Source organism: Glycine max, chromosome 13, assembly GCF_000004515.6.
Source record: "Glycine max cultivar Williams 82 chromosome 13, Glycine_max_v4.0, whole genome shotgun sequence".
In the NCBI taxonomy this organism is placed as follows: domain Eukaryota; kingdom Viridiplantae; phylum Streptophyta; class Magnoliopsida; order Fabales; family Fabaceae; genus Glycine; species Glycine max.
The window spans coordinates 24288355-24302163 of record NC_038249.2 but is presented as its reverse complement, the minus strand read 5'-3'; the positions used below and the strand labels follow the sequence as shown (position 1 = coordinate 24302163).

The window sequence follows — 13809 nt, the reverse complement described above, 5'->3', positions numbered from 1 at the left end:
CTGGTATTAATGCATTTGTTCCATAATTTAGTCGAAATGGTGTTTCGATGGTTGTCAACTGTGGTGTGCATTGGATTCCCCCATAGAAATTTTGGTAACTCCTTGGCCCATTTTCCCTTAGCCGAATTGAGTTTCTTCTTTAACTTAGCTAAAATGGATTTGTTAACCGTTTTGGCCTGCCCATTAGTTTGGGGGTGCTCCACCAATATAACTTAGCGGTTGATCTTCAGCCCTTTCATAAAATCATTTAACTTCTTATCTACGAACTGAACATCATTGTTTGTTATAATTGTATGAGGGATGCTGAACCTTGTGACAATATTCTTCCACAAGAACTTTTGTACGTTAGGAGTCAAGATGGTAGTTAAAGGTTTTTCTTCCACCCACTTCGTGAAATAATCAATTGTGACTAACAAATACATGCACTGTCCTTTGGCTATTAGGAATGGTTCGAGCAAGTCCATCCCTCACACAGTGAAAGGCCAAGGATAAGCAAGGATGTGTAACCCGTCGGTAGGTTGGTGGATGAGGTTGTCATGTCACTAGCACTGAATGCATCTCTTTACATATTCAACACAATTGATTCTCAATGTCGGCCAATAATATCCAGCCCTGAGTATTTTGGTTTCCATTGTTTGGCTTCTTGAATGCATTCCACAAATTCCTTTGTGGAGTTCTCTGATTTCATACTTGGCATGCCCTCGAGTTAGGCATTTGAGCAACAGTGCCGAGAATCCTCGTCGTTAAAGATCTTCGGATATCATTGCATATCTAGCTGCTTGGGTTCTTAAAACTTTGGCTTTCAAGGAATTTTCAAGGAGGTTGTCTTTGGTCAAGTAATCCACTATGTTGACCCTTCATTCCTTATCCTCTAAAGAGATATTCATGCATTCCTTTGAGTGGATACTTGATTCTAGTAATGCTTTTTGTATCAGGGTCCGCAACAAGTCAGACTTTCTGTCACTTGCTATCCTAGCAAACTCATCTGCTCTTTCATTGTGATCTCGATCTATGTGTTCAACCTGCACCTCCTTAAATTCATCTTTTAGCTTCATAAAAGCATGATAATACTTTAAGAGTTGGGGGTCTTTGACTTGGTATTCCCCCTGGATTTATCATGTTGCCACCTTTGAATCGCTCCAACATTTTAGCTTTTCTGCTTCAACCTTCCTTTCTAACTTGAGAACAGCTAGAAATGCTTTTGTATTATGCTTGATTATTAGAGGCTTTGAAGCTGGATCTAAGATATTGTTCCAATGTCATTTGGTTTGGTCATTCTAACAAGACCCCCACTTTGCACCCTTTTTTGGTTGGAGGAACCGTCTACATGTATAACCCACTATTGATCTTCTAAACGTCTTGCTGAGTGTAACTCATTAATAAAATCTGGCAAGTGTTTGTGCTTTTATAGGCCCCATTGGTTCATATTGGACATCGAATTCAAACAACTCAATAGACCACGCCATCATTCTTTTAGCCAAATCAGGCTTCCTAAACATTTTTTTATATTGGACAGTCAATCCTAATCACTATTTGATGACTCTGGAAATACTGTCAAAATCGCCTTGTCACAATGATTGTGCTTCTGTCATAGACTGGGTAGTAACTACCATGCTCTTCTTCGGGGCGCAAGGGAGTTTTATTAGGTAATTTTTTTTCATTATGTAAGTCCTTTGAATGATCTTCCTTCTTCTCCTAGTAGTATTCTACAAGTTGGAGGATGAGATATCTGCAACAGGCACTCTAATGTTCAAGTAAAGTCTCGATTGAGAGCAATAAATGAGAACAATAGATGAGAATCAACAGTGTCCTTACCCCAATATTCACGTAGCTATTTATACATACCTTGATGGGTCTTGGACCTATGTGCCCTTTGTCAGGATTACCTTTTCTAGGTAATATGTCTCTAATTATCATTAAGGAGTTGGATTTTTCCTTTATGGTTGTTTCCTTAATTAATCAAGATAGTTTTTCTTTAAGTAAGTGGTTGTGGATACGGTGAAGGTGTTCGATATTTAGCCATGCCGAATACCTGAGCACTTGCATAAAAGCGTGTGACAAAGTGTTCAGGTATACGATGATGTCAAACACCCGAACACTATCACATGAAAATGTATGATCGTGTTTAATCCCCTTTGGAATTTAGGGAATACTAGTACTCGGATATTCAGCATAGGCGTATACTTGATACTGGTGAGTGGAAGACGACATTGGTGTTCATGGGTGAAACGTTCTTGGGTATTCGACATGGTCAAATATTTGATAATGATGGAGATAGCAAGACAATGGATGACCTTTAGAAGACAAGGTAACACTAGTATTCGGGTACTCGATATGGCTAAATACCTGATATTAACAAAATCAACAATGCCTTTGAGGGACAGCATAACCAGTGTCTATGTACCTGGTGTGGTTGAGTACCTAGGCCCTTCTAAAGGTCATGCTTTAGTGTGCTAAAGGATTTCTCAAATGTAGTTTTAGGTATTCGGTTTATACCGAATACCTATCCGGTATAGTTACCTATACTCATGGTTTATCATATGTATGTAGGTATAAAATGCTTATATCCATACTTTTAATCACCTTCCCTAAAAGTGTTTGTAGATATATGACAAATTTATTATAACAAACTTACATACCTTTCCTAAAAGTGTTTGTAGGTATATGAAAAATTTATTATACTTATTTTTTAGTATGAATACGTTAGTAAGTTGCATAGTTCCTAAAAGTAATTATCAGCAACAAGAATCTTTGGAATCAAATTGTCCTCAAACTCCACCTTCAAAAGATTACATGCAAAGAGGCCCTTCTCCACCTTGGGCAATGGGTGGTCAGGTGGCGGCCTTCTACCATGAGGAGGGGAAGCAGAGAAAACAAAATCGCTAGAGGCCGTGCCACTCATTCATTCATTTAAGATTCATCGCTTTACACTCCTCGAAATTAAAATTGCACGTGCCTAATAGATTTATGTTGTTAACATTATGTAAAAAGAAAGTATTATGACATTATTGTCTATTGCGCACGCATGGCCGATTACAATTTAATTAAATGATTTTTTTTCTAAAACATATGTTTTCATTGGTTTAATTATATATGACAGAATCTTTAATTAGAATGTGTCTCCTCGTACATGATGCGTATTTTAACAAGTAATTGAATATATATATATATATATATATATATATATATGTATATATATATATATATATATATTAAAATAAAGTAGTTGAACATATTTTAATTGACCATGTATCTGAAATCTGACCGAGCGTGTTCTATTTTTGACCATATGGTAAGATTTTTTTATTTATTTTTTCCCATGATGTCCACAAGGATGGCTTACAGTGGGTCGACTTTGTTTCTCAGTTCCCATTAGACTCAGAGGTGATTGCAGTTTATTTTAAAACAATCTTTAGATAAAAACTAATCTGATCCAAATATAATAATAAATTATGATTGAATTTGATTTGATTTAAAAACAGTTTTGAGTAAATACTACACAAATTAAATGATTATTAATGATTAAATACTACTACAAACTATTGATATGGCAACTTCAAAATTTCATGAACAATGACGTTGTAGGAAACTTTAACCGGTTGTTAGAGTAAAAAATTTCACAGTTAAAAATATGTATCAAAATTTTATTCATTAATAGAAATGTAAATATATTTGCATTATTTAAAAAAAATCATATAAAGTATTTTAAAAAAATAAATTATTGAAAATAGATAAATTACTTGTATTTTCAATGTTTTCAGTTTTTGAAAATAGTGAATAGAACAACAAGATAAACATGTTTTTTAAGTTTTGAAAATACGGAAATGAAAAATATTTTTAGAAAATAAAAATAGAAAACATTTTAAGCTAAACGAGTTCCGAACTAGAAAAGTTGGAGGTTTGCAAAATGTTATGCATACTTTTAGTTTTAGTTTTGTTGATTCATTTTCTTTTTATATCCAATAATGAGCAAAGGAAAAAAATCAATTGAAGTGAATTATCCATATAAATTAAATTCTTGAGGATGGCCTTCCATGGCTGTTTCCTCAAGTACTTAAGTAAATTTTAAAAGTAAAAGGATATTCCAATGAGAATTTTTAATTAAAATTGATTGTTTACATACACGTATAGTTGACATTGATTTTTTATTTTAAATATTTATATAATTAAAATTATATTAAAACTATTGTTTCTGAAAATTATTCCAAACCCATTTAGTGTAAGACAAATGTTAGTCTAAAATCTAAACTAGTAAACCTTAATAGTGTCATTCTTTTTTAAAAAAAATTGAGTCATTATTTATTCTTCTTTTTCCTTTCTATTTTGTTTATCTATGTTTAGGTTATCGATTTTTTTGGGACGGTGCCAGTTTTACTGTTTATCGATGGTATTGACTCATTTGATGTTTGGGCGATGGATTTCAAAATTTGCAATCACTTAATGCACTCCATTTTTTTCTTGGTACACCTTCAAATATTATAATATGCCCTTTTTATCCTTCTTCTTCCTTTCTCCCACCACCTCCTTCATGAACCTTCACCAAGCCACCATCACTCTTGCACCCAAGCGACCAAAAACAACACCATCATCACTAGATCCACATGTTGCATGCACGGGACTTCATTCGATCACCTTTGCGCAACTGCACGTGAAGCCCACCCAAGCCCTACATCATCGGTGCACAACCACCAAATGCATTATGGATAGCTTAATTCGTAATGCATTTTTTGCATTATAGATTAAGCAGTTCGTAATAGATTTGAATTACATATTGAACAATCCGTAATGGTATTGGACAATGGCGGATCTAAGACCCTAAGTCAGTGGGTGCAAATTATAAAAAATAAAATCAGTAGGTTCAATTATATAAATATAAATAAAATAAAATATAAAAATATAAGATTTTATTTACAAATTTAATGAATTTTAAAAAATGAGGAGGTACAAATGCACACCCTTACAGCAATATAGGTCCGCCACTAGTATTGGAGTTGGAGGTACCAAAATTCAGTGCCACACTTACCCTTTTTTTTCTAACCTTCATCTTCTTGACCAAAACTCAATGTTGCATTGATGTACACTTCACTCGGCTCACTTTCTTGTCTCTCCTCAACTTACATTTGCACACTTCACTAGAAGACTCTCTTTGGTGGTGGTGGTATGGAGGAAAAAGGGGTGCACAAATTTGGGTGTGAGTGTGTTTGGGTGTTGATGAGGTGATGGCGCACTGGGAAAGAGGGGGTGGGTGGTGTGGTTTGGGGAGGAGGCAGTGGGAGAGAGGAAAAAAAAGGCAAAAAGGGGATATTAAAAACTTTAGAGGTGCATCAAGCAAAAAAATGAGAGGCGCTAAATAATTGTCCAAAATTTTAGGCTCAATTAAAATGAAGCCTCAACCTAAAGATACATGTTGATTTGGATTGGGCTCATTGAGGCATGGTGTGTGTGGAAAAAATAAAAAATAAAAGAGATATGGTGTGAATTGTGATTGGTATGTTTTGTTTGTGGATAAACATTTTAATTTATATAATTAAGCCCCTTATGTACCCGATTATAAAAGTGTTACTATCGCTTCAAAAATAAAATATTTTAAAGGAAATGAATAATTAACATATTTCTTCAAATATTTTATTTCTAATTAGTTAAATTTATTTAAAATTATAAAATTAAAAAACAAAATCATTAAATATAATATAAAACCCAAACAAATTTATTATTATAAATAAATTTAACTAATAAAAGAATATATATATATATATATATATATATATATATATATAAATGTGTTAGAAAATATATTAGCATTTTCTTTAATCAAATCAAATAATATGAAGAATAAGCCACTTGCAATGATTTGCGGCTTAGCTATGGAGCACAGCTAGTTGTCTCTTTATAGTTTATAGTAAAGTGATGTATGCTGTTGTTTGCAGTGGGATACACGTGTACGGCACTGCCCCCAATCCTTCTCCTCCCCACATTTTGATAGCAAGCAAACAAAAAGTAATGTAAATTGAACAATAAAGGACACCACAATCTGATTTACACACTCTTTTAACAATAATTGAAACTAGTAATTAGTGTATAATATAATTAAAAAAGGTAAAAACACTGCAATATTTTGTTTTTAATCTGGACTATCATTATGTGTGATGGTAACATAACTGTAATTTTTTTATGTAACTCAGATTTATATGTATTTATATGATTTATTATAAATTACTAGAATAAGTTACCAAGACATTCATTGAAATTTGCAAATTTATAAAAGTATTATCTTAAATTTGAATGTTACGCCGCACCCTTAATTATAATAATATTTTGCACTTGAAGACGTTTGTGCATGATGTACGTGTTTTGGAGGAAAAAGTGGAGAGTGCTGTCTACATCATCAAGTGAATATAAAGGGAGTTTGGTGTTATATTCGAAATTATAATCAATTTATTCACAACATTTTAATTAAAGAAGTTTAATGTGCGCTGACCCATTTACAATTCAATTGTGAGAAATCACTTTTTTTTTAGTGATATTTTGATTAAGTTTTTGAATGATTTTTATGCATTTTTTTTTATAAAACTCATGTTTAGATACTAGTTTTATTTTACAAAAGTATATTCACATAATAATGAAGTGAAAGAATTATAAATTGCATGTTTTCTTAAGATTTGAAGGATCCTGTCACTTGATTACGACAAAGATACATTTAGTATGATCATAGTAAGTAGTACGATCATGATAATATGATGATTCTTTTTCTGAACAATGTCAATTTTCTGACATTAAGACCGTAATTCACACAATGTTGGTCATATTCATTCCATAATATCCTAGAACTTCAATGTTACAGTTTTTTATCATGGTTGTGGTAAATTTTAGTAGGGCCGTAATGTGTCTCTTTGGCTGATATCTTTATAGAGCTATAAATAGAGTTTATTTTTTGTATGGACACCTTTTATCACATTTTTGAATTAGAGTTAGAGTACTTTTGAGGGTTGTAATACATAGACAACACCGCGAGGATAGATTGTTATTGTTGTTCTTCCCTTGTGGTATGTCTATGTTAATTTCTTATAAATTTTTTAATTTTGCTTTGATCATGAGCGACTAGTCATCCTAGTCAAGGGTTATGATATAACTACCTAATTGTACATTTTTCTCTATTCTTAATGAAATTCCTCAATGATTTATTTTAATAATTTTTTTCTTTATTCTTATTGTTTTATTTGAGAATTGATCAATCACATGCATAATCGAATGTACTATAGTGATCATATCATTTGCGTATGTTGGATAGACCTAGGTAGAGAATATTTTACATTAAACTGTTTGAGTAATTAGTTATTTTTTAATTGATCATTTATGTAATTGATTATATTCTTTAACTTAAATTGATATATTCATGATCATTCAAGTATTGATTTAAGGCAAATAACATCTTTTGACCTTGATCATAGACTTTGATTAACTTTGAAAGTTAATAATTAACTATTAAAGGAATTTTATTAGAATTGGGATTGGAAAAAAAATTGATACTAATAAATCATATTTCTTGATCCCTTTTACTACTACTTAAATATCTCTCTTGTATTAGTTTATTTGTTTTCTTTTAAAAATCAAAAACTACCAAAATACTTAAATCTTCTTTTGAATTATCTTAATTGTTTAATTTAATAATTTTAATTATCTAAAAATACAACTGGTTTCTAGAGTTCAATAACTAGACTTTTAATTTATTATTACTATTGTGTAGGATATAGTTACTCTTGTGCGGATATTTTTTTTACGCATAAGATTAAAGTGGATGTTTTGTTTTGATAATTTTAATATTTGAATTTTTTATGAATTTAATTTTGATATATTATTAGTAAAAAATTATAGTTTTTTATATTGTTAATTTATTAAAAACTACTTAATATAATTTTAAAGTAATTATTAGCGTACCTACTAATATAAAAGTCGATAATATAAAGTAACAAGAGAAAGCTTAAATTATAAACTAGCTTAATGTGTGATATCTTTGTATTGTTTCATTTGATTTCTTATGGCATATTTCAAACATGCTTGATAAAAAATTAATTTTGAAGCTAAAATACTTCTGCAAAAGAATCAACTTCTGTTTTATTTTATATTTATCTATTTAATTTGTATTAGAACAAACATCATAGCAATTTAAATCGAAACCAATGCAAACATGCATTTATTAGTTTTAACTTTCTGCTAATGCAATCGGGCATCCAGTGAAGGATAATTTTTTGTATACTGTCGTTTGTCAGTATTAGGGATTCATGCAAGATTTAATCTCAGTTGTAAATAATTTCTTATTTCATAGGAGTAGACCTTATATTACGTTGGTTTGAAAGTTAAATAAATACACACTTTACTGCCTCACAGTACAAATAGTGCAGAAAAGAGTGGAAAATGTGTTCCATCTAACGGATTTGGAATTTCTACTCAAAGCTTGACTCTATTTCAAACCGTGTGTACTTGAACGAGGAAAATCTCAAATAAAAGACACAGTTATTGTCTTGGGTGCTTTGTCTCTTTTGTCATAAGACAAAAATAGGTAAAGCAACACCAAATAAAACATGTATTCTCTTCTGTTATTATTTCTTCGTTTCGTTACGTAATGTATCAAACTCAGCATTTGGTTCGTTGATTGGACCCGGAGAGATAGCAAATGATTCTACACCATTCAACTTGTTTGTTTTCCTTGCCCTAGTTTATCTCCACGTGAAGTCCTCAAAATGTCAAATGATTCTACACCTAATTCATGCTATTAAAGTATAAATAAATAAATCAAAATCAATAGAGATAATTAAAATCGACAAATCTATATTAAAAATTAAAATAATCAAGAATTATCAAATTTAAAGATTAAAGTTTCCTTTTTATATTTTTTAAAAATAAAATAACATAATTATAATTTTAAAAAACAATTGAATTATTAATGAGATAAGAAAATCAGTCTTTGTAAATACAATAATATTAATTTTTAGTCCCTAAAATTAAATCTCCTTTTATTGTTTATAAAAAATAAACTGTTTTTTCCTCTAAAATTTTTCAAATTCAGTTTTAATCTTTTTTAAAAATATCTTATTTTCAATCTTCTAATTTAAAAATATTCTACTTTCGAATCCTCAAGATTAATCTTTTGACTATTTACAATCGTCATTAAAAGTTGATTATAACTACTTTGAAGACTTGAAATGGAGTATTTTCAAATTAAATTGACAAAAATAGAACAATTTTTTTAAAGATTAAAACTATTTTTTAAAAGAGAAAAAAACATATTTTATCTTATAAAAATGTATCCAGCATTGTATTTGTCTTTTACAAACAAATCAGTTTCTTTGATGCTTTATTTATAAATAAGAACTATATATAACATATTTTCACAAATAAAAAATTAAAAGAAACAATTTACTTTTGAAAAACTAAATATAAAACTTGTTTGAGTTTTATTGTGCACTTTGTCCAAATTTGATAAAACCTTCATCTCCTATAATGATTTAGTTAGGCCCTAACTAAAACTACTAATGAATAGCGTGTCGAAAATGGCAATGCGATTCTGGAATCTTGAACATGATTTCTGTTAAAGCCAAAATAATCAATTCCCAAATCTAAAAGAAAATCCTCAAAACTACTACACCATACCATTCCATCAATATTATTTTATATTGGAAAAATGACAAACCAAACAAAAGCAGAAAAAAAAGTGGGTCACTTTAGCAACAAAACCTTCACATCCCATCTCTCATCAATGGTGTTTCCAATTGCTGGGTGGAGCTTTACGCAATCCCATTACACTCTCTTTCTCTCCATTTCCTTCTATTCTCTATTATTATATCCTTTTCTATTTTTATTTTTCTCATTGCATTCTCTAATCTTTAATCTCTATTCTCTACCCATTCATATTCATCCCCGTTTTTCTCTGTCACTGTCGCATAACACTCTTTGAACCACCGCAACTAAAGTAACAACCCCATGTCCTGAACCTCACTTTTCTTCTCGCCAAAGCTTCCAATTTTCGATTTTTCCCTTGTTTTCAGAGAAATATCAACACCCCAGAAAATAAAATTGAGAGAATAGAAGAAAACCTTTTCTGGGTTAATTTGGTAATTTCCTTTTTCTTCTTTCATGGGTAACATAGGAAGCAGCGGCTCCAACAGCCGCCGGAGACACGGCGGCGGCGGCGGCAGCGGTAGGCGGATTCACCCGCCTCCGCCGCAGGTGATGCCGCCGCCGGAGGTCACGGCCAACCAATTCGTGTATCCTCCGGCCGCCACGCCGTATCACAACTACCCCGGGTACTACCCGGCGCCGACCACCATGCCGGCGCCGTTGCCGGCGCCGTACGACCACCACCACCGTACGGCGGTAGACCCGATGTGGGGGCGGTATCCGGTGGCGGCACCGCCGGCACCGGCGCCGTACGTGGAACACCAGAAGGCGGTTACTATTAAGAACGATGTCAACATCAAGAAGGAGACGCTTAGGATTGAGCCTGATGACGAGAATCCTGGCCGTTTCCTTGTGTCATTTACGTTTGATGCCACCGTTTCGGGGAGGTAACACCGTTTTTTTCTTCCTTTTATTTTATGATGGTGTAATAAGGTAATTGTGTTTTGTGTTTATTGATTAGTGTGTGGTGTCGTGTGAATGATGGTAATTATGTGTCAGATGCAAGGTTTTGGGGTGGTTGTTGTTGTGATCCTGTGCTGGTTTTTTCTTGCTAAGGTGTTAGTGTTAATAAGCTTGTTGTTGAGTGCATGCAGGATTTGATTGCTTTGCCCAATTTGCTTATTTTGATTCTGATAAGTAAAGGGGTGTGCAAAGCTGCAAGTAAATAATATTTTGCAAATGAGAAGTATAGGTATAAATAGGTGTATGTGTGAATAAGTTGATAACTCATAGTTTAGATAGCTCATTACTAGTGGCAGAGTAGCTACAGTTTTTGTTTTGTGTGCATTTTTGTGATTTACTTCTGAATAAGCATATCTATGTCTTGCTAGGGTTCAATTTCTTTTGACAATCTGGGAAGCCTGGGTGAAAAGCAAAGTCAATTGCTGCTAAAGATTGCTTATAAACATTTCTTTCTTCCACGTTTGATATGTTCTGGATTTTGATCTGATCTCACACTAGACAGTATGATACCAAGTTTGAAGTTTACATCTATTTGGTTGGGAATATCTATTGAGGTTTTCAAGAGTGCTGTCTTTATCCTATATTCCTTTTTTAGGGAGGTGAAGAAATTGCTTATTCTATTTTGCATGAGGTTTTGTTACCTTTTAGAGATGGAAAATGAAGTTTCTCAGTACACTTAAATGGCAATTGAGGTGGTTAGCTCAGTACACATTAGTCAGTTTGAAAGTTGAGCTTATTTGTGCCTGAACAATGGCTTAAAGATCATTTATATTCCTGATATACCAGTGCTAATAGCTGTTATTACTGTCAAATCACCATTCTTGGAGTGACTTCTATTTGTGTCAGTTTAACTGATTAGCTAAGAATGGAAGGAGGCCATATTAGAGGAGAAAGTGATAACTCTAGTAGTTTCACTGTCTGAGGTTTTATGTTGGTTATACCAGTAGTGATAGGACAACTCTGAGGTTGCTATTTCAATTAAATTGTTGGACATTGTGGTCCCTTGTGCATTTATTTTATTGTGTGTTTGTGGTGGGTTGGTTAAATTACTAGCAAAATGACATTTAATTTTGAAGAACTTCCCATGTTCTCATATATTATCCAAAGTCATTTTCTGCATCATCACTAGTTATTCTCCTTATGTGCTTGACCTTCTCATGTAGGAAAGTCAACATCTTTTAAGTAGAATTAATCTATATTATCTACTCTAATTAAAAGATAACCAAACTTATATGCTCTTAATATTGTTTTTAGATGCCATATTGGGAAATAGAATAGCTGAAACTGGACTTTGGTGCTATTTCTGCCTACATCATGGTTAAGTTAGTAGCAATTAAAAGAGATGAAAATCATTTCTATAGCAAGATACATGGATACAATTCCTACTTTTTCACTGCCAAGGGTTTGAATGGTTGATTCAATGTATGTTTTACTTAAGCAATTTCAATTTTTGCCAAAGCTGCATAACAAAATGACAAAATGAAATTTTTATCACATTTGAAGGCAATAAACTACTCAGTATTATAAGTACTTATTGCTTTCCTAATTCCTATATTAAGGATCATTATGTAAGCAGTACCAATGCATGAGATGTGGTTGATTCAGTGTAGTCAAGTATTTTACTTTTTTCTTTTCCTAATATTCACATGAAAAACCCATGCCTTTCTTTGGTCAGACTTGTGCTTTTTGGTGTTTCTTGTCTCAAGGCATTAAAACCCACTAGCACCTAAAGTGTGCCTCTCACCTTCAACTACCTTGAGTTAACTTAATGCACTTCCAGTTTAATTATGCATTCAATATTAAAGGTTAAATTGCCATTTGTGTGTGTGTGGCTGTTAAAAACTATGAATATGGATATTTTGTAGGATAGTTCTTTAAATTGTTTGATCTAAAGGTTTTTGTTTCCTTTTATTTCCATTACAGCATCACCATACTTTTCTTTGCAAAAGAAGGGGAAGGTTGCACACTAACTCCAATGAAAGAAAATGTTCTTCCACCCGTGACTGTAAATTTCCAGCAAGGACTTGGCCAGAAGTTTAAACAGCCAGCTGGAACTGGTATTGATTTTTCAACATTTGAGGAGTCTGAGTTATTGAAAGTAGGGGACATGGATGTCTATCCTGTTGCAATTAAAGCAGATGCATCCTCCAGCGACCATGATGAATCAAAATCAAATGAAACTCCATCATCCGGTAGCTCAAACTCTCAGATAACTCAAGCAGTGTTTGAGAAGGAGAAAGGAGAATTCCAGGTGAAGGTTGTGAAGCAGATCTTATGGGTAAATGGAATGAGGTATGAACTGCAGGAGATATATGGTATTGGAAATTCAGTGGAGAGTGATGTGGATGGGAATGACCCAGGAAAAGAGTGTGTTATATGCTTGTCAGAGCCTCGGGACACAACTGTCCTTCCATGCCGCCACATGGTATTTACCATTTCCCTTTTTTCTTAAATTAATTTCTTTTTAATTGGTTGACAGAATGATGCCCTGATGGTAGTCATTAATGTATTCAGAAAGTGTTTAAATCAGAATTTCTGTAACCATCAGATTTTTTTGTCATTACTTTTTTATTTAGTGCATGTTTGGTTTAGCAGCATATTTTGGAACAACTATCGCATATTATTGTCAGCTTCATGAAAGATCTTATAAAAATTAAGCGATTATTTCTTCAACTAATTTATACCAAACATGTTTAACGCTCAAGTTACTCTGTCACTAATCAGTAATCTTGGCAAGCTGATTATTATTTTTTCTCAACATTAAATTGTTGATATACTTTGGCTGGATTTGTTTCCTTCTTGTAGTGTATGTGTAGCGGATGTGCGAAGGTTTTGAGGTTCCAGACAAATAGATGTCCAATCTGCAGACAACCAGTTGAGAGGCTATTGGAGATCAAAGTCGGGCCTGAGCCTGAGGAATGAAGATTCAATGTTAGTGACACAACAAGCTTCCTGTACAGTCCAACTGTTATAGCTAATACTTTTCTCTTACTTTATCAGGTTTTTCCAATAATCCCACAAAATAGAAATTGGAATTTATGTATGACATTATGTTTGACATGTACAGCAGGCTGGCATTGCACCTGACTTGTATTATTGTATAAGCCAATGCCTCCGCCATGCTTGTTTGGTTTTACTTCTAATTTTTATGTGGCTTTCCCTTCTGAATCA

The 13809-nt window shown here is 32.7% G+C and overlaps 1 protein-coding gene across 1 annotated transcript; it reads left to right on the top strand.

Moving 5' to 3' along the window:
- Positions 1–9675: 9675 nt before the first annotated feature.
- LOC100789032 (probable E3 ubiquitin-protein ligase LOG2) lies at positions 9676–13809 on the top strand. The gene is made up of 3 exons (XM_003542466.5): positions 9676–10562; positions 12562–13063; positions 13444–13809. Exons 1-3 carry the CDS (start codon positions 10132–10134, stop codon positions 13558–13560), a joined length of 1050 nt encoding a protein of 349 aa, XP_003542514.1. The 5' UTR covers positions 9676–10131; the 3' UTR covers positions 13561–13809.